Source organism: Falco cherrug, chromosome 6 (assembly GCF_023634085.1).
Source record: "Falco cherrug isolate bFalChe1 chromosome 6, bFalChe1.pri, whole genome shotgun sequence".
Lineage (NCBI taxonomy): Eukaryota > Metazoa > Chordata > Aves > Falconiformes > Falconidae > Falco > Falco cherrug.
Genome location: NC_073702.1, coordinates 4,858,962 through 4,884,107, shown reverse-complemented (window position 1 = coordinate 4,884,107; position 25,146 = coordinate 4,858,962). Strand labels below are relative to the sequence as shown.

The following is a 25,146-nucleotide window of genomic DNA, read 5'->3' as shown; positions in this document are numbered from 1 at the left end:
CTCGGTTTTCCCAAGGAGCTTTGCATACTTCCAAGTACTTGTGTGCCTTCCACTACATTTCTTCCACCTTTTGAGATGTTTTTTTTATTTAAAATCAATTACAAATGAGGTATTTATTCAAATCCTTTACCCCTGAGCATTAGCTCACTGATAAGGGATCTCAAAACAGAATTAAAATCACATTTTAAAGTTCACGCCACCAAATGGACTCTTTTTCCAGTCTTTCCATCCATCATTTTATTACCAGGTTTGATTACAGCAATCAGCACAGTACTTACTGTACATCAAGTTTAACATCAGTCTTTCTTGCAAACTCCTCAACACTTCCTTTTTCAGAAGGAAAATGTGAAAGAACGTATAATTTTTGCCAATACCTCATTTCTTGGCCCTTGGCTTGCAATAAGAGCCTTTTTCAGTTCAACATAATAAGTTTTCTGGGAATAATAAATGGCGATTTACATACGATATATTACAATTTCACATATGTACACTATTTAACATAGGTACGTGACCCAGCATCTTCGTTTGTTATATGCTACCTGCATAGACATTATATGTATGTGTACATATATTTATATAGAGTTACTTCCTTTCAAAAACATGATTTGGGTTAGAAGTAAGTCAAAGTACAATGGAGCCAGATGCAGAATGAGCAAGGCTAACATTTTCTTTCTTTGCCATTGGAGCAGGTTACTCAGAGAAGGCATATTCATTAAGTGGCTTCATTTGCCCAGATCTCTTGTACGCTTCTGAAAATCCTGTCCTTTGGTAGGTTAATTGTCCAGATGCTCAGTGCTTCACAGAATTGGGTTGTATCCATCAAACAGTATTCAGAGCCTAGCTTCAGGCACTGTTTCTCAAAACAGTGAATCTTGCGACTAGAAGTCAGTGCTCATGGTGTCTCTTGTAATCCAGGGGAGATGAAAGGTAAAATACATTGTCAATACCACACTTTAGATATTTGTTCTAGCTTCTGGCCTAGCTGCTTTCCCCTTAATAAGCAGAAAAATACAATTCATACACCTCCTGAAGGAGATGTCTTTGTTTTATTTGCATCTATATTTTTCATCTAATTTTTTAATGAATAAGTGTAAGTGGTGCCTAAAATAAACATTTATTTGTTTTTTTCCTTTAATGGAAAAATACCCTTCTTGATGGTTTTATAGGCTGTACAATTATGTCTGGTAGAAATAGACATCAATCTATCAGTTATGTACACATGCATATAAAATAACAGTAAGGTAGCCTCTCCAAAATATGTTTATTAGCTAACATTTGGACTACAGGCTGTGCTAGTACAGAGATGATAGGATCTAAAGTTCTGTCTTTGTTGCCACGTAACTTCTGAGGGAACAGGAGGTGTGATAAAAACAAATGGCAAAGTAAAGCACTAGGACGTCTCTTTTTTGTATGCCAGGAGGCATTATTCGCTGACAGTGCGTGCTCACTTTTTGGCTGTTGGGCTACATTTATCTCTGGTTTAATATCATTATAATGTGGGGGAGTTATCTGGCATAATATCATTATAAGGCAGGGGAGATACCCGCTTTCTTCCAGCTGGACTGATTCAGGGGACACGTTTGAAGAACTCACTGGTAACTACGACAAAAACCTTTGGATTGAGTGACCTTCTCAGAAATCGTAACCGTGCCCCAAACACATGCTAGCTAAGCAAGTTAAGCCCTTCAGCACCTCTGAGGTAGGTAAATGTCATTGCTCCCCACTTTCCAGGTGGAGAGATGAGGCACTGACAGGTTAAATGGCACATGCCATGGGTAATGCAGAAAGACTGGCAAAACAGGGAGCACAGGAACCGAGTTTCTCACTCCCCACACTGGTGACTTCCTGGTGCAGTGCTGCTGCCTTCCCCCAGCAAAGGTCCCTTCGCTGTGCTGCCCTGCTGCCAGCAGTGGCATTGGTTCCAGTCTTACACTCAAAACTGAAGAATGCACACTCTTACGTCCAGGCTTCAACCTCTCAAAAGATGAGTGGGAAATTTCTTGAATATTTTTTGCATCTTTATTGTAGTGATCTCCATCTGTCAATGTGAGAAGTGTCCCGATTTCAGCTCCAAGAAGAGCTATGTGTGGTAAACGCACTGACCTGGTGCCTCAGGAAAGAAGTGGCAGGCTGGGATGCAGGGCAGTCCTTCCTTTCAGATACTCTCCTTCCATGGCTCCTCTTCTTGCCAGTAATTTCAGGGCTTTTTTCACTGTTCTTACTTCTATGAAAGAACAGAACTCCATTCATGTCAGTTATTAACGTGGCTGATGAAAGGAGAACACAGTTCATTTTAGTTTCTGTCATCATTTTTGTTTCCGGTAAATCAGTGCAACCATCAGGGTGACTCAGGAAGCAATTTCTGAGGCACAAGGGAAAACCTGGGTATTGTTGACAGCCTGGAGTTGACACTTCCCTGCCATCTTCTACATCCCTTGAGATTTAGGACATAAGAATTACTGCTACAGTAAGCAGAAAATTTCACACACCAAAAAATAGTTATGTTTTTATTAGTATTTTTGTTTGCTTTTTCTTTATTTTTGTGATTTATCTGAATCTTCATGGCCCGACCCCAGACAGATGTATAACAATCTTATCATTGAGTCAGCTTCTAACCTCAGTCTTGGGTCTTCGTGATTCAGGCTCTGCCCACCCTGCTGAGTTGCAGCTTGGTAAACAAATATTTTGATGAACACAACCTCTACCACAGCCAAAAAGTCACCGTGTTTTCTAAAAATAAGAAGCACACAAACCTGTACATCATTGTCTTGTTGCTATCATGTTTCTACATTTGGGTTTTGCTGCCAGTGTTGTTAGCAAAGGAAAAGGAGATATCACGGGATAAAAATTGAAATGCCAAGCACAGAAGCATGTTACAATGCTCTCCAGCAGTTTCAAAGAGCTTACATCGACCTTGGAGCCCACAGGATTATTCACTAATCTCTGACATGCCTGTGCTTCTGCAGAGAGATGTTCTGGCAGACACCTCTCCCTCTTGATCCAAAGCAGCTGAACAGAAGAACAACATGTTGACTGGGAGAGGCACATTGGGATATACAGCTTCTCTGTGGGCTTCAGTTTCCTCACAGGGCTGAGGAAAATACATGAAAGCCACCAGTGCTGCCTCCAACACTGTTTTCTGCTTCTGGAGAGAGAAAGTGATGATCCCCGTGACACTGCCCACTCACCATGTGCTGACCGTACATGCTACACGTCAGCTTCCCCTCTCGGCGGGCAGGTGCCACATATCACGTGCTGTGCTCGTTACAGGGAGAACACATGTCTACATCTCCCTGTTTTCATTACCCATATACCCTGGGAGCCATCTTCTGTGAGTCTGTGGACTTCTTTGCTCTGCTTCATCATCACTCCTTGCTTCTAATCTGGAAAAAAAATGACCACCGACTCAAACATACCATCAGCACGTAACCAGCCCTGTTGACCCTGGCCAGCCGACTGTCCTAAGGGTATGGATGAAGGTCCTATCCAGAGAAAGCAGAATTTGGACCCTAAAAGGAGGTCTTTTTCATAAACCAATGGAACAAAACATGAAGTTCATATGTCAAAGATAAATAAAATTATTTTCTCAAAAGCAGAGATTTTGAAAAGGAAAGGCCTCATTCAGTTCCCTTACAGGAGATGCACTGTCCAGACCTCCCCTTGCAAGCTGCAGTAGTCTAATCCCTGACAGCCCACATGAGCACTGTCTCCGGTTGTCCATTGCACGGCGGGCCACCAGCATGGCTAGCCCCAAATGAACATACAGCACCTTTTGGGTGAACGGTGAGCACATATTTTCAAGTATGAGAAAAGACGCGTCTTAATGGAAGTGGGAACTGGGATGTGGGTTGGAAAGCAACCAGAACAGCAGGTACCTCCATGATGCCTGCGCATGAAGTTGCCCACTGGAGGATGTGCCCTGCCCTTTACCCTCCAAAGAAGCAATAAAATAATCAGTTTTCTGGCTTTGCATTCAGGTTAGGATAAAAAAGAACCAACAAAAGAAAGTTTTGTAAATGTCTTCTGCTTCAGTCACTGCTGAGCCAGCATGCTTAGCTAAAGACAGACCAATATATCAAATTAAAAAATATAAAGGTGCCTGGAAATATTAATCTTGAGTATTTATCAATTGCATGAGTGTTCTGGATAATGCGCAAGCCCACATGGCCCTTCAAGCCTCTCTTCCTTGATGAATTAGATTCATTGGTCATAGCTAAGTGCACAACCATCTTTTCTTGTTTTTCTTCCTCTGGGACCATCTGGTTTCTTGTATATCCTGCCAGGCTGTTGGCATCAGATTCACTGTAGTTTCCATCCAGCATCATAGTTTTCGAATGAGGTATTCCACACATACATGGAAACTAGGAACATAAACAAGAAATATAGCTGAACGCTGGAAGAACACATTAGCAACAGAAATGATGCCTTTCTATTAACAGACAGCTTGTAAACAGTGGAGCTTGAGATTTTAGTTGAGATACTGTAAGTTTCTCTTTTTTTTTTTCTTTTTTTTCATGCTTGTGTTCCAAAAAGAAGAGGTGTGGTTACACTGCTTGGACGAGCAGCTTCAGAAAAGATTAGAAAAATGCTTCAGCGGACATAAAAACTAACCAAAAGGTTTTCTTAGCGATCACTGTTCAGCCTTGCTGTCTTGAGGCTCCTTATTTTGCAGTCTTTGTGTTTATAAATATTCAAGGACAAGATACAGTTTTATCTCTGGAAATGGCTTATCTAGTACACATTATAGACAAAGAGGGGCCAAGTTAGTTCTGGTTTCACAGATGCACATGTTTTCTTTGTAAATCTGATTTTAAACCAAGGAGAGGACCAGCTAAAAGCCTGATGTAAAATCTCAGCTCTGTTGAAGTTAATGTCAAATCTTGCATTGACTTCAGCAGCACCACCAGGAATCCCACAAGTCTAAAAAACCCAATGAATACAGGTAGAATTTTGAATAGCAAATACTGTCTTCTCTTGTTTAAAATCTGCAGGTTTTCTGTTCCAGAAATATGGATTATGTATTTGTATGCTATGAAAATGGACTCCAAAACCTCCTTTCTGCTAGGTGTTCCTGACTGATTCCCCACAGGCTGCTTTCCTTATCCGAAAATACTTTGCTCCCAGCTCCCTCCTCCACCAGCTTTCTTGTGTGGGTTTTCCAAGGACTTGTTTGCAAGGATAAGTTCAGCTAAAATAATTAAGTGTATATACACAGAAATGTATATATCCTGAATAGATATATAAATATATGTGTATGTAAATAAATTCATATATACCTGAATATGTAATATTCAGGATGCCACTGGAAAACTCTGCACTCAAGGCTTTTCTTCAAATTATTTAACCAACAGATCACATTGCTTACTGAAAACCTGAAAATCAACTTAAGAATTGTTTTCTGTGTTCTAGTTATAACAAAATGATAACAAAATCAGCAGATTGTGTGCAGAAAAACATGACAAGTTCGTAGCCCGTTTGCTCTACTTGTTAGACTTATCACTCCAGGAGTTTTTTGGAGCACTCCATGGGTACAAGTTTTAGAAACTAAGGTTTTAGTTTAGATACTCCATGCCTTGGTCACAGGCACATTTCATTTCTTAATGTAGACATAACATAGGGCTCTTCTCTAGGCAGCCTAATATATTCATATTAGGATTTTCTTGGTCTTTCACAGGGGAGCAGCACTGACTAACAAGATCTGCATTTACAGTGAGAAATGTCTCTTCTGCTTCTTCAAGAGCACTCATGTACATTTTGCCACAATCCCCTCAAATAATGCTGCTTGTTATCTCTGTTCCCATTACCGCCACTGAGGATTAATATTGTCACATGCTGAAGACTGCCTAGAATATTTTACCTTGTGCAGTAAAAAGGCATTTGCTGAATACAGAATTCAATGCACAAGACTCAATAAAGGGCAGATTTGTGGCATAAATAACAAGCTACGCCATCACTGGATGGGGAAAACATTCCTGAAAACTTAGCTAAACAGCAACAAACCCTCTCAAGTTCATTTCATGCCTCCAACACAGTTAAAGACAAGGGGGGGGAGGGGGGGGCTTTCAAAAAAAACAAACAACACCCCACCCCCCAAAAAAACCAGACCAAGTTTATTCTAGGCAAGTTGAACCTAGCAAAGATGATTTTTGTTCTTTCCCGTGTACTGTCAAGAAGCCATCTTCTTCCGACATGGGAAGTGTGAGCAGGGCTGACTAAAAGGCCACCGAGCACTGCTCACCTGCAGGGTAAGGCACCCTTGACTCACTGTGCTTGCACAGAGCATCTCTACCTTGTGTGGCAGAGAATTTCTGAGTCCTGGGTGGGGACTAGGATGGGGGCACAGATAAATCCAAGATACTCGGGACCTGTTCAAGTTGTTTTCCAGAATCACACTGTTGTTGAAAAGGCCTTGGAGAGAGGTAAAAATTCATCACAGGAGTCTGTTGAATTAATTCCAATCACTTTTTAAAATGTATCTAACTAAATTTTTGATGACATGTCAACTTGGAAAGGTACTGGGCTGATAGGTGGTCTACTCTGTACTTCAAGGAAGTCATAGGAAGAAGCGCAAGGGGAAGACCAAGTAGGTGACCAGTGCTGCCTGTGTACTGAAGTGGGCAGTTCCTAATAGGGAGAAAGAAGCTGTAAAATACAGTGATGTTCTGGGTATATGGGGACTGAAAAAATTTGGTCCCAATCCTTAGTGTTAAGAAGGTAATGGTGTTTTGTTTAATTACAAAGAAGGGCTCACAGGTATGTAGGATAGATAATTCAGGCTGGAAAGGACCTCAGGTCTCCAGTCCTATCTCCTGCTCACATCAGGGCCAGGCTGCTCAGGGCTGTATCTGGTCAAGTCTCAAAAAACTCCAAGGATGCAGGATAAGACCTTTCATAGCACATTAAAAAGTTCAAGCATGAACTTGGTTGACTGTTTGTGTTTGATAAGGGCGAACAACTCCACTATTACATCCATTGAATCCAGTTTCCAGAGTAAAGCTGACTGTAGTGGGAGGAAATGAATTTGCTCTGAATAACACCTTTAGTGTAAAAATACAGCAATTGTGGCAGCTGCAATGAAGTATCAGATTTGATACTTTCCCTTCTCATCCCCACACAGTTCCATGTTGCAGCCTTCCTCAGTTCAGATCACACTCTTCTCTGGTGTTTCTGTGAAGACCCATGAGACCAACTCCTGTTTTTCTGGTGCTAGCAATTCAGCCCGAGGCGGAGTGGTCTAAACATATCTAATTATGCACACATAGATGCCAGTGTTTTTCCCATTTATAGACACAAAACAGTCAATATGAAGACCAGATCAGCTGTAAGAAACAAAGGAACACATGGATAAACAAAAGTTTTTCTCACCTTGTCCCGCAGTTTCCTCTCCTTCCGCTCTTGCACCGTAGTCAGGTAATTCACAGCCGCGTATTCCAGCACTGAGAGGAAGACAAACACAAAACTGACCCACAGGTAAATGTCCACTGCTTTGATATAGGAAACACGAGGCATGGAGGCGTTCACCCCAGTGATGATCGTGGACATGGTTAGCACGGTGGTTATCCCTGAAAAGGACCAAGAGAAATAAATGTTATTGACTGATACAGTCCATAAGGCTTTTGTCTCAAGAAAAACAGAAATTGTGCTCCACATGGTGCTCTAAAAGATGTTAGATATGAAATAAATTTGTTGTAAGTATCTCTCCTGCCTATGCAGAACTGTTCCACTGTCTGCACTTCTGTGTGCCTGATGGGTTTAGTATTGAGGACCAACGGAGCAGCCATCATTTTTCTAGGAATAGCATGTAACTCGCTCCTTTACACCTAGGGTTTAAACACACTGCTTAGGGTCAGGTCTGCTAAAACCAGTGGTGACAAGGACTCCTGTCTCCCAGCTGTACCAATCTGTGTTACAGGCACTGCCAGAAAACAACCTAGTATTGACTTTTGGTTACAGCTAAAGAGGATTTTATCTGAATTGTTGATCCTAAAAGGAACGTGTTATAATGATAAAATGTTTTGCATGAAACCATGTGAAAAAAAAGCATTGTGTTTTTACCTGTAGGAATATTTGTCTGTAAGTTCAAGTGCGGGAATCAAAAAGTTTTGAATAACAACCATTGTATTTTATATATATAGATGTGTGCATGTGCATGTGTTTATAAGCATATATGTATGTATTTATGTTTATATACATATATATGTATGTGATTATGTGTATATATATACACACACACACATATGTGTATGTGTGTGTATATATATAGACAGAGATAGATAACATCCTGCAACATAGTATAGAGTTTTGATCATCATGTAGAAAAGAATATTTACAAGTTCCCAAAGCCACTTAAACAGAGAATACAAAGCCAAAACGCATTCGTGGCTACTTCAGCCATTTCAAAACAGTCACCACTGTAAACACAGCTACTGTTGTTCACTTTTCATTGGGATCGAATTCTTTTTTAAATAATATCCACTGAATACATTTCTTTCAGTAGAGCAGACTCTCAGCTGCCTCTTCTCATGTGTTTGTTGCAATGCCTATCCCTCTGAGTCAGAGCTGTGGGCTAAAATACTGGTTTCATGCTTTCAGTATTGGAAGCCTTACATATTAACATTCAGAGATTTTTCCCATTACGTTTTTGCCTTCCTCTAACCTCTGCATGGAGTGATAAACAAATCAGCTTTTTTTCTGCTCTGCTGAAAGAGAGCCCTGACATAGACAAAGCTCCTCCTGATGGGTTTTAGATGTCCGAAGAGGTAGATCAGTGTGCACAGGATTTTCGAAGCCATTCCTTCTTTGCTTTCCCACTCCTTCAAATGAGAGACGTCCCTAGCCCAGAAGCATTGGACCCTCAGTGCGATGCCCCCTGGGAGAGGAGAAACCCAACCTCTGCCTCACCTTGGGGCTGGTGGCCTCTCATCCTCAGCGCTGCAAGTGTCAGAGGAAAGCCATGTTCCCTTCACTGCCCTGCTGTTGCCTGAGGCCTGATGTTACAGAGATGCCCTGAGTGTCCCCAGGGGCACATTACTGCAGATGCTTGTAAGACTAGACCTCTTGCTGCCTTCCTTTCCCAACTTTGTCAGGATGTGCCACACTGATGCCCTCCAGGCAGCCTGGAGAAAACCACCAGCCACAGCACTGATGCTGGATGGTTGAGGAGACATGTACCTGGACTGGGACACCTACTGTTGCAGCTGGGACACGGCAGCATCCTGCTCGTTAAAATTAAACAGAAGCCTTTAATTCCCTGTAGGTGCCTAAACTGTGAAACTACCCTCACCAATGGCAACACGTGTCTCAGAACTGCAGGACTGGACAACAGGGAAAAATCTTGATTCATTGAATCATAGATACTGAAACCTCTCTTCTCTGTCCAATTTTATTTTAAAAACCACATCTCTTTCTGTCCTGAGCTAAGTATAGATCAGGAAGATTCCTTAGTGATAAGGGACTTAAGGCAAACTGCAATTTTTTACATTATATTAATCATCAGATTAAAAAAAAAAAAATTGTTTGCCCAATATTTTTAACCATCAAAATGAACAGTTCCCTTTCCTGCCAAAACTTCGACATTCAAAGATTTTCACACATTCATGGCTTTTTGCAGTTGTTCTCACCCAAAGAGACTCTGGCAGGAACTGCTCGGCGATCGATCCAGAAGGACACCCAGGACAACATGACCATGAGGGTGGCGGGGAAGTAGGTTTGGAGCAAGAAGAAGAAGATGTGTCGGCGTAAAGTGAAGTTTATGTAGAGGCGATTGTACCAACCTTAGAGAAGGAAAGCCAGAATCAGTGAGAACAGCCTGGATGGTAGATCTTTCTTTTGATCTTTTATTTCTAAAGGGTAGTGAAAAGAGAAACTCATCTTTCAAAACATGTATTGTCCAAACCGTGGAGACTACATTCCGGTGACATATAATCCCAAGAGCTCTCTCACAAGTAGTTAATACAGCATTAGGTTTAGCAATAGCATTAAATCAGAAAAGGCCAATACCTGTGCTACTGTAGAAAGCCAGTCTCGATGTAGTGTGGAATTTTTGTATCAAAAACTGAGATAAAGAAATCTTTTCATCGGTTTTCAGAGATTCATTCCCATTTTTCCAATACAGCATCAGATCTTCATCAGTGTAAGCATCTTAGGGAAAGAAGAAACACAATGTGATGTGACTTTAGCTTAGAGGGGAAACAAAAGTTAATAGAACCAGTCAAAATTAACCAACACCAAAGCATCTTCATCATGAAGTAATGTCACAAACAAGTTTGTTAACACCAGTGAGTAAAAGAGATCTCGCCATGTGATATACCATGACAACAAGAAGAAGAACAACAAAAAATCCAGGTCCTCTTAATTCAGGGGCACACATCCTCTTTTTTACTCCACATTGATGAAATGACAGCTAGAATGCTACTTTTCTGAGCATCGCATATCAAAAATAATAGACAAGGTATTGCTATCTGATAAGAATAACTCAGGAAATAGTCATGGGTAAAACACCTGAACATAGAGGAAGGAGGAAACACCTCAGATTTTCTTAGAATGATAAAAGCAAAGGTGACAGGTGTGATATGAAGCAAAAGTCTAGAAATATGTGATAGCTGTAATGAAAAACTTAAAAAATTAGTTAACGTACTAAGTAGTAGGAATAGGGAATGAAAAAAGGGTCATCAAGATGGTCAGGGGGCTAGAGCACATGGCATAAGGCCAGAGGCTGGGGGAGCTGGGTTTGCTCAGCTGGCGGAAGAGCATTCTGTGGTGGGGCCCAACTGCTGCCCTGCTCAGGGTCGTAGAGAAGACGGTGGCAGGCTTTTCTCAGACTCTTCTCTAAGATGCAGAGTGAAAGGACAAGAGGCAAGGGTTCAAGTTGCAATGAACGATTTTTTCAAAGCAGGTAAAAGGAAACTTTTCAGGATGAGGGCTGTCAAACGTTTGAACAGGTTGCACAGAAAAGTTGTAGAGCCTCCATTAGCTTGGAGATGTTCAAAACCCAACTGGACACAGCCCTGAGAAACACACTATAAAGCTCTCCCTGCTCTAAGCAGGGTCTTGGAGCAGCTGACCTCCAGACTAATATAAATTATCCTGTGATTCTGTGATTCTGTTGTTTGTAAAGGAAATTTTCAGTTAAATAGCTGGGAGAACCTCAAAACAACTAGATGTTAGCCTTGCCAAACCCCAGAGAAAGATTACAGGACAATTATGAAAATCTTACTGTTCACTTAACTATTTCTGCAGAACAACGTCCCTAAGAAGCTGAGCCCAGGTCACAGTGTTTGCCGGATCATGGTTATACCATACATAAACCACATTGATGATGAAGTTTAGAGAAAATCAATGATCACTACAATCAACTTTTTATCGTGACACTTGAAAGTACCACATTCCTGTCAGAAGCAATGAACAGCGCAAAACTTCCCCAGTTTTCTCATCAGCAAGCTGCTGAGAACCAGTGTATGTTGAACATTTCTGTTCGTGGTTTTTTTGAAAGTGCCATCTACTAAAATTCATACAGGGATGCTTTCCTTGCAATTTCCCTTGTCTTGCAGCATAAGGGCTAGATATACAGCATGCTAAGTCAGTAGAAAGACTTTTAGTAACTCTGATGAACTACTTTTTCAGGCTTTATAACAGGCTGCTCTGAAAGGTGTCCGGTCTATTTTGTGCAGCCAGCCATGGAGCGTGTGTTGCGAGAAACACAGATACAACGTACAGCTTTCCAGCTCCAGAGAACATGTCTGAGAGTCCAGGGGGAAGCGGCTGAAGTCCATGTTGCACATTGCTGTCACTGTGATCCTAGAAGTCAAAAATGAGAAAGGTTTTTTTCTATGAGGAGCAATGAAGAGGAGAACATTGTCACAGATAAATCATTCTGTAGCTTTAAAGCCAGCAAATATGCATAATATTAGCATAAAATCCCCAGGAAGATGCCTACCAGTTCCCCGAGTGAGATGCATTATACACAGAGACATACAGCTCCAAAGGAAGCTGTAATTTCAGTATCTATATCAAGGAATTAAAGCACCATCTTGGACATCACAGTAACACTAATGTCAGTATGGATATTGCCACTGTGGTTTATATCCAACTGTTTCCCTACAAGGCAACAACATAAAATAACTTCACCATTTACATTCAAAGGTTCCTTTATGTCCAGTTTGATTAAGGTTTCCTCATTTTCCGCATTGCTCAGTGCCCTCCATAGTCACTCCAAGAATGACTGAACCCTGAGGAATGCAACCATCCTTATTGCAAGCCACAGAATTCCTCCAGTATATGTATTATTTAGGCAAAACCAGTTTCTTTCAGTCATCGATCAAATTCTTTTGATCTGGGGGGTGTTTGTTTCTGGGGCAGGGTGTGTAGAATGGGTGCAGCTGTTTTTCAACAAGTGCAGTTTGCCCGTGTTAAGTTTGTCTTAGCTAAAGAGCTGCAGCAATGACAGCTCCAGTTCTTAAATCAGTCCAGTTGTGCACAACATTACATAACAAGTTTTCCAGTGGGTCAGTGAACTTTCTCTTGTGGACAGATTTGCAGCAGAGCCCTGATTTAGTAGAGGCAAATCAGCTGTGAGTCGTTGTTTCAGAGGCCAACTTATGTCGCCCATGACCGTTTTCTAGACTCATTGCAGATGTTGATAAAGGACTTTTCTTCTGTTCAGGGGATCGTGATCCAAATCCTGTGCTGACCTGTGCACTCATCACCCCTGAAAAGCACACACTGTTCATTTTGACTATAAAACTAGAGAAAAATTTTGCCATATGAGCAAAACTTAAAGAAGTTTTTTGGGGATATACTCCAGAAGGTGTACTGTAGCAATGACCTCGCCTAGCTGTGTGTAGCATTTAAGCATTGTATAACCCAGTCTCACTACAATGTGCTATTTTCTCTCCTTGGGGTCACCTGAACTGTGGCACAGCCTGTGGTCATTATCAATTCATTAGTCAGGGACAGCACAGAAACTCAGCTCATCAATAAGATATTGCTCAATTTAAGCACATTGTTCAGGTGTCCTTGAAATCCCAGGGCCCAGATAAGAAATGAAACATCCCTCAGCCCAGCACCAACCCCATGCAGACATCTCAAGACGCCTAAGAGCATTTCTGACACCACTGGACACCCATGCTTGGTCAGCCGAATCACGTTCTGAGTGTCCTAAACACCACCAGGCCCTAATACCATGCAGGTTCTTGTCCTCCTTGGGTTTTACGTATCAAATTATCCATTTAACTCTTGTGTGGTCAGCTGCAGTTAACTCACATCCTCTTGTGAGTAACATTAGCAAGTCACATCACTTCCTCCACAGCTCACAGAAAATTTTGGAAGTAAATACTCTGCATGTGGGCAAATGAGCAGTTCTAAATAGAGCCAGTGTTTGCCATTAAAAATAGTCGTTCCTTGATTTTGGTTATTGAGCACTGCTAACAAATGGTGTGTTGCTGGCTTCAGCACATGAGAACTGCGGGGTGTGAGCAATGGAAACTGATATTCAGTTACACTGATCAACACCTGCCAAGAAGGTCCCTACGCTGCCTCCTGCCCCTCTCCCCTCATGCTGACCCAAGCTTACAACTAACTTCCTTCTTCTTTTTTCTTTCTCCTTCTTGCCTCTCATGCTACATAGCACCTTCATCCCCATCCAGTTCTAATAAAATATACAGCGTCTTTAGGTGCTTAGTTAAGGTGTGGGTAATCAGACCTTTCATGCAATAAACGGATTCATTAAATGGGTTCAGAACAGGGCAAGTGTTCCCAAATGTTTGGTTAAGGTGGGATTTTCATCATTAAGACCAGGCAAAACAAAGTGGCAATATAGTGCATACTCTCTTTCTTACACAGACACACACGTTATCTTAATTTAATAATTTGTCCAATTTTGTTGTTCTTTTTATAAATAAATTCAGTAGAACTATATTTGGACTATGAAACCAGTGAACTTTAGAGCCCCCTGGTTTGGTGGCATATTGTCCTACTGGGATAATATCACCCACTATGCTCATTCTTCAAAGAGAAAGCCTCCTGAATCAAACTGTATAGAAAACCTTTCATAGCTTTTGATAATTATTTTACCATAGCTGAAGTAAATAAGTTCCAGAAAGATCCCAGAACAGAATTCCTTGGCTACAGAACATTCAAAGGTCACTGTACACTGAGAGCACATTTTCTGTCCTGGGGAAATATCCTTTTGCCTGGGCTCTCAACCTTTTCTCCTCTGGCGGCATATTTTTCTCTGCATCTCTTTTTGCATTCTTCTGAAGGACATCTGCTGGGATGTTGAAGTGAGCAGCCATAAAGGTGGCCTGGTTAGAAGGCGGAAATCACTGAATAAAATAAAATGTCTGCTGAAAAATATTGACAGAGCAAGGGCTGCCAGCCTAGGAACCAGACACATCCTTGAGAAGCACGGCCAGGCTCTGTGAAGTGCAGACAGGGTACCTAGAAATTGGAGGCATCCTGAGATACCACTGGTAAGTGCAAAAAAAGAGATTGTAAAGGCAATTTGTTGTCTGAAAAGGTGGAAAACCTGGAAAATAAAAATTGATCTGAAAGAACAGAAAACATCAACATCTACTGGCCGACACATATCAAAAATAGAGATCAACAGCACCTACTGGCTGCCCAAAGCGGTAGTGTGATGGCTCTGTGATATGAGGGCACAATTTTTATCCAAAATAAAACTTTTCTCTCCGAGACTGTGCCATACTGCACATACTTTTCCATTCCTAAACAGGCTGAATTCACTGCATGAACTTTCTGCCAGCTCTCGGACTCTCCCTGGGGCCACCTGGCTAGCTGCAGACTCTGTGACACAGAGCAGACCAGAAGTGAGAATCTATTGTCTCATCAGTCCTCCTCTGGGCCCAGTTTTGGGGTTGTTTTTGTTTGTCCTCCCACCCATGGGGCGATTTCATTCACTTGATGATGGTATCACTTGATACCAGTATTATACATCATACAAGCAATCTACCACAAGTATACCTGTTATTATACTGTTGATGAGTTGCTCCACTAATGCTAAGTTTGTAGTAACCTGTAACAGTATATACCTAATTAGTTATTGCTGTTATTGGCTGTTGTTATATATATGTTTTATATATGTGATTATATAGGTTTGATATTATATATGATTGATACTATATTATTGATCGCCTATAGTAATTTTTAATAGCCTGAGATAGATAGATAGATAGATACTCACTTTGTTAATCATAGATACACTTGCTAGTGGTGATTTTGTGGTATTTTACTTGCTAGTGGTGATTTTGTGGTATTTTCAGTAATCTGTAATAAGGTAGAGAAGTTTAGAGGATTAAGCCTCCATGTCCTTGTGTATTACAGAAAACTGGAAACGCACGGTCACGGTCTGCATACACCCACAGGCTGGGTAACCCTTCAGGTCATGACAGACATGCCTCAGGATTCTTCCAGCTGACAAATCTGCTAGAAAACCAGGGACTATAGGATGTCTTTAATACTGCCATTTCAGCTTCAATAAACTTAAACCTTTACATCAACACACAAATGCCAACAACAACAACAACAAAAAAAAATAACCAAGTTTTTCTAGACAAACAGGAAGCAAAATAGGATAATTATAGAGGTCACCATCTGGTATGTCAGCAGCTTTCAGTTTAATCACACACTGACCCTGAGATGAACATTCCTGCTCGACTAAGCCCTCCTCTGAATGCAAAGAGTTGGGGCAAATGCTCCCCTTGGGAGGAGATTATCCTGTTACTGCCCACAGCATGGTTTCTTGCAGCTTCCTGTGAAGCATTTTCTACTGGACATGCTGGAAACAGGGCTCTGCATCAGCAGTGGGAGTAACAGGGTTGGCAGTAGCAGTCCTGGCATCACCAAAGACATGTCAGGAGCAAAACTGACAGCAAAGCCCCAGGGGATGCTCAGGAGCAGTGGGACTGCACTGTTACCTCATGCTGTAGAGGACGTGACCATCAGGGAACACTCGCAACATGATGTTGTCTGTGGTGGTATCGTGAATAAAGGACCTTTTGGAATGCACAAAGAAGACATCGGGGACCCAGATCTTCTTCACCAGCCTGCCATCAAAGGTCATGCTCTTGTTGGTGGTGCTGGGAAATGAGAGACGCTCATCCTTCCAGTAGTGCCTTAAGTACAGTGTCATAGTGAAATCCTTCACAAAAATGGAAGAGAACAAAAGAGAGGTCTGTCATTGTTGCCCACTACATCTAGGAAACACTAGAAAGAAAACTCACTCCTACCAGGTACATGAAATCCCTCCCCTCTCAAGTCTTGCTTCTTTCCTGGACCAATGCTCTGTGTGAATAGATTTTCCTGACAAAATAATTTCAGCCAAGACAAATCATAAACAACCAATCCATGTATTACAGCACCTGGTAATGTTCAGTCCCAAAAGGATATACATATGCCCCAAGAGAAGCACCACCCCACAGAAACGGTTCTTCAATCCTGGCAAGATGATCTTGAAGAACTATGGTATCAGCAGCATGTTCAAGAGGAAAAACTTTCAAAATTAGCTTAATGGTTAGTCTAAACACTAAGCAATGTATCCCCAAAAGAACTAAATTGTTGCAGACAGCAACCAAATGAGGGAACTGTTTTTCCTACCATACCAGTGTTTAAATAAAGCTCTCTTTAAGCTCGTTGAGGGGGCAGGAGCTTCAGTCACACAAAGGAAAACATCTGTTTGTTGATCCCAACCTGGCAGCTGCTGCTTTCAGAGCTGAACCTATTCTCTCGTGTTGAGAGATCAAATACACTTGTTTTCTTTATATTCCCAATTAAGTGAGCGGTTACGGGAGCCGCAGCTGCTAAGCCCGGGCAGGCAGCAACACAGGCCAAGACCTCCTCCTAACCACATGGCAACTGCTTTCTAAAGCCGCCGCCACCACCACATCTTGCTCTGCTGATGACAAACCATTGGTTAATCTGACTCTCTGTTTCTAAGGGCTGCCTGGCAGCAGCCACACATTACCATGAAGTTTTTCACGAGTTTGTCGAAGAAGTTGTTGGTGCCAGCCCTTGCCTTGCTGGCTGGACACCTCCCTCCCTGACCATGGCAGAGACCTGCCAGAGGGACAGTTCTGCTCACCCACCTGCAGGTACCCACCTTTGCAGACTGGTCCCAGCCTTCGTCCCTGCTCCCCCCAGGGATGCTGCCAGCTCCCGTTCCCTACTGGCCGCTGGCCACTTTCCCCTTATGGCTACAGTCCCAAAGAAACACTTCCAGCGCCTGCTGCTACCGGCATGGCTTAGGCTGCAACCTGGCTGGAGGAGCCAGCCTCAGGGCTGGCCATCAAGTTCATCAGCTTGACCAGTGCTGGGAAAAAGGAAACCAAGGAAGAGGCATAACTGGTGATTACTTAGGAGTCAGTGCCAGTTACACCAGAAGTCAAAAAAGGGGTAAAAAAGAGCCTGGCTGTTCAGGGTCACCAGTGCCCACCTCATGGCCTGGGGCAGCCCCCAGGCCATGACATGAGACAAAGGGACACGGGGCCTTGGGAGAGGAGGGCCAGGCAGCCTGAGGCTGCAGAATGCCTCTGGGCAGCTCCATCATCGGAGCACAGGGAAACGGGGGCTGATGTGGCATCAGCCAGGCACCCTCAGCACGACTTAGAGCCACCACAGAGGAAGGGGAGGCACTGCCTGCAGGGACAGCACAAGAAAGGCCACACCGCTTTCCAGGCCACCCTCTGCCCTGTCCCATCGGGCAGCAACCCTCTCTTCTCTCGCCTTCAGCCCCCTTCTCTCTCCAAAGAGGCTTCCAATGGCCAGCACACAGGGCACAAAGTGCTGCAAATATGAAACCAAAGTGGCAGCTGGTCACAGCTTCTAAGTATAAAATCTAACTTATGGATGTTTTCTGGTGGCGTGAGTCAAACAAGGCAGTTTGCAATCACTGACAGCTTGTTCCTTTCTGACCAGCACACATGCTAGTTACAAGGAGAGAAAAGTGGTTTATTTCAGCACTCAGGGGCAGGAAAATCCCTTGAGAAACAAGTGTTGCAACAAACAGAGAATGCTAGCACCTGCCAGAGACACAGCAAACGAGCACACACAAGTGCCTCACATTTGGCAGCACATTTCACGTCTATGCCACGCTCCAGGCATACTCAAGAGCATGCCCTGCCAGCGCACGCAGCAGCAGCCCATCCATGCTGACTGGACCAGTTTTAAAACCACGTGTGCTTTAAACAGCCCCTGGCTGCTGTCATTGACACAAGCTGTCTTGCAGGTACGGTGGGCTCCAGCTGGTGACGATGCAGTCTGGTGCTTCTTCGGAGCGCTGGGTACCCGCTCAAGCAATGATAAGTAAAGGCTACCCAGCCGAGGGTCCCTGATTTCTAGGGCCAGTAACCCTTCAGACTGGTTAGCAGCAAGCCCTGCCTGCAGCTCTGCCCTGCCCGCAACGGAGAGCCGAGGAAGGCACCCTGCTTCAGGCACAGCCAGCCCAGGCCCCCTGGCCTTGCAGACAGCTTACTGCCCCCTCCCCTCTCCGCAAACACCCATGCTGGGATAGACTGCTGGAAAAAACACAGCAGCGTAACTTAGACTGACCTGGGAGACCTTTTTTCCACCCCAAATACAAGACAGCAGCTGCTGTGGAAAGTATTTACCCTATGCTAGGAAAATAGGATTGTGGAGCTATCAACAGCAAAGGGAGGGAACTGACATTATCTTGATGTATCAGAGCCCCAAGCCTCCTTGCAACAGCCGTTTCCCGCACAAACAGCTCCTTCCCACACGCTACGCTGCCACTGCATGCATCCCCCCAAACCCTTTCTTTCAATATGCAGGCAGGCAAGCTCCCTGGTTTTAATGAAGGTGTAACTGCACCACAGTAAAAACCAATCAACCTAAAGCTCTGCCTTTAAGTCTTCATGTTTTGTCCAGACCAGAGAAGGTGCCCAAGAACAGGAATGAAAAGGCGGAAGGAGGAAGGAACTAAGAAGTTTCCTCTTCTCCTTTATGCTCCCCTTTCCACTTCTCTTTCCAGTGTTTTTACCCCATTCCCTATAGTAAAAAAACCTCAACAACAAACCCTCAAAATCCCCACAAAAACCAGGAAAATAGATGTAAACACTTCTTTTGCTGGGAACACTTTGAAACCTGTTGAGGGTTAACAACTGCATGCATTTCTTCCTCTTTTTTAATTAATAAAAAAATTGAGATACTGAATCACAATTGAACTTGGTGCAAATTTCCTGAACAGTGTCATCAGTGACTGAAAGACTATTCCCCCACACCAAATTCCACTTTGGCAGAGTCAGTTCAGGCTCCCCCTGGCAGTTCCCCCTCATTCACCTCAGTGAGGTTACTCCCAGTGACAAAGATGCAGGAGAAACTCCTCATTTAAGATGCAGGAGAAACTCTTCATTTAAGTTGCCAACTTAATTTTCTAATGCTCCTCCCAGAATCATGCATTTGAAACAAATGGATGCAATGGCTCCCTAAGGAAGAAAACTCTTGCAGCAAGCGTGGCTTATGTGAACTTTGCCATATACCTTCAAACCATCATACACAGATGTTCATAATTTTGGCTGTGATAGGTCCTTCGTAGTACTGATTATTCACTAAGGTCCCTTTTTCCTTCATGCTTCTAATCTTTATCTGAAGATACAGAGACAAGTCTTTGATCACCAGGTATTATCAAGTCTTTAGTTCTGAATGCGAGCCTCTGAGTTTGTCAAATGCTGCCACTGCTTTCATCTGACCAATAATTTGAAACCCACAAGTTTCAACTGGGAGGGACTTTTTATGATTAGAAATAATTGACACTTAAGAGAGGATTACATACCATGTCAACCTCAGAAATACTGTCCAAGCTTTCAACTTGCACATCCACCCCAACAGGAATTGCAGGGCCTGTAGGAAAATGAGATTTAGATATGTAAATACCTGTTCTTCTGCATTTAATTAGAGCTATAAGGTGGCATGAAAAATATTTCTGAACTTATGTTATACTTTTCTGTCCATGACCCTTCATGAGGGGGCTAGTAAAAGAGCCAGTGAATAACCACGTGAATCCCCTTTTGAAACACTGAATTATCTCCTCCTGGGCATGCACTGCAATGTTGACACTCTGCCCAGCAGAGTGGATGAAACATCTGCATATGTTTTTAAAAATTGAGCCATCCCATCATAAACTTTAGGCCTTTATGAACAAATTTAGCTCCAAGAACAAGGGACTGAGAAGAGGAAACTGCAAGCAGTGAGCAGCTCTTCCTTGGAGGTTTCTCATTTCTTATCAACATGACAAGCTACATGGCTCTCAAGAGCCCATCACCATTTTGATTCCTATGACTCATGATGATATTACTAGTTTTCCACAGCAGTTTTTAAATTATCAACCAGAGAAGTCACAAAGAGTAAATAAGCAGAAAAACTCCAATAATAAATGCACACTCCTCTATTACTAGAATCCCTGTATCAAAATTTCACTGTGGACTGCTGCTCGTTGGTGACCAGAAGGTCCTCAGGTTACTCAAGTTCCCCACAGTGTGTCCTCTCACCTTTTTCCCTTCTCCGGTGCACCGAGGGGGTAAGTGCCCACAGAGACGTGCACGACCCACTGAGGCAGGTCAGCAGGGACTGCTGAGGAGCGGGCCAGGTGGATCCACTGTTATCTCGAGCTCTCAGTGTGTGGCAGTGGGTCTCACAGGGCTTACGCCGATGTCACTATCTAGAGCATATCTCCAGCCTGGGCACGGTCAGTGGGCCAGGCCACGGCGAAGGAAGTAGCAGCTCTGCAGACGTGTCTGGGACTTGCCCTGCAGAAATGAATTTTCTGAGGGCCATAGTGGCTTCCATGAAGGTTTGCAAAGACTTTTAGCACCTAGATTTTGAACCTGATTAGCACCTGGATGGTATTCAAGAGGCACCACCATCCCTTTGTAGATCCAGACCCATATTTGCACAGCGCCGTGCACAGCAGGGCCTGCTGCATGCATGTATTTAGCTACAGTAGCATCTTCCTCAAGACTACATCCAAGCCCTGAATGCACTGTAATAAGCCTAACAAGGCAGCAGAAATGCTGTTGTGAGAAAGCAGAGCACTTTTGCAAGCTGTCATCCACCCTGCTTCTGTACCTGCAGCAGCACGCACAGGCTCCCACGCACCTTCAGGGCTTTTGAACACAGCCTTATGTTTGCTGCTGCTGGAGGAGAAAGAAGCACCAACTCAGCTTTGGTAGTGAAAGGGTAATTGCAAAGCCCACGAGACAAGCAAGTTACTGTGACTGGCCCTGATACAGACTTTACTAGGGCTTTGATAAGCCAGTCTCACCGAATTACAGCAAAGCATGCTGATGGCGACGCTGTTCCCCTTCCTCACGCACGACTCCAGCCTGCTGCACCCACGCCATCCATCAGCAGCTGTACTGGGTACAGCCACCCTGAAGCAAGCCCTGTAGAGCAGGACCAGACTCCTCAGCACCACCAATTCCAATTTAAGTGACATGCCCTCAGCAATAAAGCTGAAACATGGCTAACTCAGCACTTTTAGATGACTACTAGATGCTTACAAACACCTGCATGTCATATTCAGACACATAGCTGTGCACTTCATGATTAAAAAAAATGCCAGCAAACATTTGCTTGCTCCTATTCATGTCCTTATGGTGTCTGTCCAAGCTGAAGGGTGCTTGCAAGAAAATTTTCTTGCAGAGAAATTCCAATCAATCAGCACTGTCACATCTCTTGGGAGCTCAGAGACTTTGGTAAGATTTTTCGCTCCAATGACATGAGCCCCTCTTGCTCCCTTTCAGTTGCTTATGTATCATAAGGAATCTCTGGAGGTCAAGGAAATTCTTACCCTATTAGTACTCAGTTTCCCTTCTCCCAGGTATTCCCCAAAACTGGGAAAACCCACAAAGCCCCAGTCTGCACCTGCTGATGAAATGCAGACATGTTGTCACAACCACATGGAGACTGGAGATGAGCGGCATTCCTCAGGGCTCAGTATCGGGACCGGCACTGCTTAATATTTGTCGGCGACATGGACACTAGGTCTGTGTGCACCCTCAGCGAGTTTACCAGCGACACCAAGCTGTGTGGTGCAGTCAGCATGCTGGGGGGAAGGAACCAGAGCAACCTTGACAGGCTTGAGAGGTGGCACTGTGCAAACCTCATAAAGTTCTACGAGGCCAGATGCAAGGTCCTGCACATGGGCCAGGGCAATCCCCAGCACAAATACAGGCTGGGTGGAGAATGGACTGAGAGCAGCTCTGAGGAGAAAGACTTGGGCATGTTGATTGACAAGAAGCTCAACATGGTCCAGCAATGTGTGTTTGCAGCCCAGAAAGTCAGCGGTATCTTGAGCTGCATAAGAAGAAGCATGACCAGCAGGTTGAAGGAGGTCATTCTCCCCCTCTACTTTGGTCTCATGAGACTCCCATCTGCATCCAGCTGTGGAGCTCCCAACGTAAGAAGGACATGGACCTGTTGGAGTGAGTCCAGAGGAGGGCCACGAAGATGATCAGAGGGCTGGAGCACCTCTCCCGTGAAGACAAGCTGAGAGAGTTGGGGTTGTTCAGCCTGGAGAAAAGAAGGCTCCAGGGAGACCTCGTAGCAGCCTTCCAGTACCTAAAGGGGGTCTCCGAGAAAGCTGGGGGGGGACTTTTTACAAGGGCATGTAGTGGTGGGACAAGGGGTAATGGCTTTAAACTGAAAGAGGGTGGCTTTAGGTTGGATACTAGGAAGGAATTCTTCACTACAAGGGTGGTGAGACACTGGCACAGGCTGCCCAGAGCAGCTGTGGCTGCCCCATCCCTGGGAGTGCTCAGGGCCGGGCTGGATGGGCTTTGGGCAACCTGGTCTGGTGGAAGGTGTCCCTGCGCGTGGCAAGGGAGTTGAAACTAGAGGATCTTTAATCTCCCTTCCAACCCAAGCCATTCTATGATTCTATGAACCACACCCAGCAGCAGGGCTGGAAGTGCTGGAGGACTTTAACTCTTGCACACAGCTTTACAACACAGCTGAGCTTGTTCAGCAAGCAAGAACAGTCCTCAGCCCCCTCCTCAAATTACACGGGAATGACTTTCACCAAATGGTGAAGTTGCACAAAGGAGTAGACTGAGTGCAGTGAGACCTTCTCTAAGACTGTTCGGCTCGCTGACCACAGAAAACAAACCCAGCCAAAACCAACAGCAGCAGCAGCAATTGGACTATTTTCTTCCAAATCAGTGACTTGAATCAGCCCGGGAAAAGACCTGCCAGGTGACCGAGTTGACCACCAGGGCCAGAGGTGAGAGCTGTGGAGGAGGATGGCAGGTCAGAGAGCCATCTGCCTTTGGTGGCATCGGCTCCCTCCTCATGAGTCAGTCCCTGCCTGCCAGGCCAGGAAATGTGCTCAGTCGCTACTGACCAGGCCACAGGATGCAACCATTCACCAGCTAGCAGATTTCTTCTCGGACCATTGTAACTCATCAAAGAGAGGCAAATCCATGGCAAAATCACAGATATCTTTTCCTCGTAACCCTTGCCATGCATCCTTTCTTTTGACTGCCTCCTTGTCCCGGGAGGAGACATTGCTTACCTCCGTGGCAGTTGTGTCCTTCCTAATACGCAATCCAGCATCCTGCAGACAGTGACTGCCACATGGCCCTTCTGTCAGCTCACAGATGTGTCATCTTCTGGTTTGACCAGAGGAAATGGTGGCTTCATTAAGTGGAAATATTGCAGCAATGGCTTTGCAGTATTCTGTTCCCTTTCATCCTCATTAATTGAGTAGTTGTGGAGTATGATAAGGTCTAACAAGCAAATTAGCTTATAGAGTGCTATTTTTAAGGAGGTGTTTTGTTACTTCTGGTTCTTTCAGTTGACCTATTAAGTGATGCTATACCTTACTACATACCCCCGCTTGTCTCACATACAGTATTTAAGGCAGTCCTTTTCAATCTGAAATCACTCTATGAGTTTATACCTTGTTTGGAGCCACACTTCCTTCTACTCTTTACAATTATTTAGGACATTGAGTAAACAAAGTTAAAAACAACGCCAAGAGAAAGAATTTCTACATGACATACCTCCCGCTCAGTAAAACGTGCTTGTTTTTTTAAAAACAAGGTAGTAAAAAGCACTGTATCTGTGGTGATAACGAGCACTTTGATGTGCAGTATAATCAATAGGGAAACAATGCCAGCCTGCTGATGGGCAGTGCCCTGCTGGTGGCCAATTAGACTTCCTTTGCTCAGGCACCTCCTGAAGTCATACATGGTGGCCAGGAAGAACTTGGGCAATGATTCAAATACTTTTCTGTTCCCTTAATGCCTTTAAATACTAATAGCTCTTCAGTGTGGTCATGTTTGTGACACTCAACTTGGACCTCTGCTACAGCGAGGCTCGATGCTCAGGGTAAGACACCCTGTGGTCCAACACAGCCTAGTCAGAGCAGGCACAGGGCTGCTTTCAGCACGGCCTCTGGCTCTTGCCAGAGAAAGCATTTGTAATTAATATTGTCTGAGGTCAGACACAGCTGTTGACGTCACAGCGGTGCCCACAGCGCTTCCAAGCAGCCGTGGCGTGGCAGGCATGGCGCTAACAGAGAAGACACGGTCTCTGCCAGGATGGCTTCGCAGCGCAGTCAGGCTGTGCCAGAAGAGGAAGGCAGCAGTTAGCCATGGCACTGCCCGCTGGGTCTCCCTGGTGCTGAGGATCTCTGTGCCCACCGCATGCTGGGCAGCCCCCACAGCTTCCAAACTGCTAGAGACACTCTCTGGTGGGAATGCTTAATTTAGCTTTGATTCCGGAAATCAACACCCATCCAAAGTCTATGTACTGCTGCAATTTTCACGCTTGTCTGAACACTGAACACAGATTAAAAAAAAATAAATCAACAAACAACCGAAAACCAAATGCAAAAATACAAACCCACAAACAGAACACTGCCAAGTTGGTATTTGACCCTCTTTCCTATTCCTTCCCTATCTGCTCTTGAAGATAAAATACTATGTTCATATTCTTTTCTTTTTTTTCATGCTCCTGCACCAAACACTCAGTTCGGCTCCCAGATAACCAGCAGTGACCTCACTGCAAGGATAAACTTTAAGGTTCAGTCTGGAGCTGCCATGAAGCTTTATTACACCCAAAAATAAAGGGTGTTCAGTGTAGAGCTGGACAAGCTGGAAAGCCCTTGAGAGAAGC

General features: G+C 44.0%; 1 protein-coding gene across 1 annotated transcript in view; it reads right to left on the bottom strand.

Moving 5' to 3' along the window:
• Positions 1-218: 218 nt before the first annotated feature.
• The window catches only part of GABRR2 (gamma-aminobutyric acid type A receptor subunit rho2), a 44,580-nt gene continuing 19,652 nt past the window's right edge, over positions 219-25,146 (bottom strand). Inside the window, exons 3-9 of the mRNA XM_055714193.1 lie at positions 19,802-19,869; positions 15,933-16,156; positions 11,714-11,796; positions 10,000-10,140; positions 9,621-9,773; positions 7,366-7,562; positions 219-4,361 (exon numbers count right to left, since the gene is read on the bottom strand). Coding sequence (XP_055570168.1) covers positions 4,053-4,361; positions 7,366-7,562; positions 9,621-9,773; positions 10,000-10,140; positions 11,714-11,796; positions 15,933-16,156; positions 19,802-19,869 — 1,175 coding nt within the window. The 3' untranslated portion in view covers positions 219-4,052. The remainder of the gene's footprint in view (positions 4,362-7,365; positions 7,563-9,620; positions 9,774-9,999; positions 10,141-11,713; positions 11,797-15,932; positions 16,157-19,801; positions 19,870-25,146) is intronic.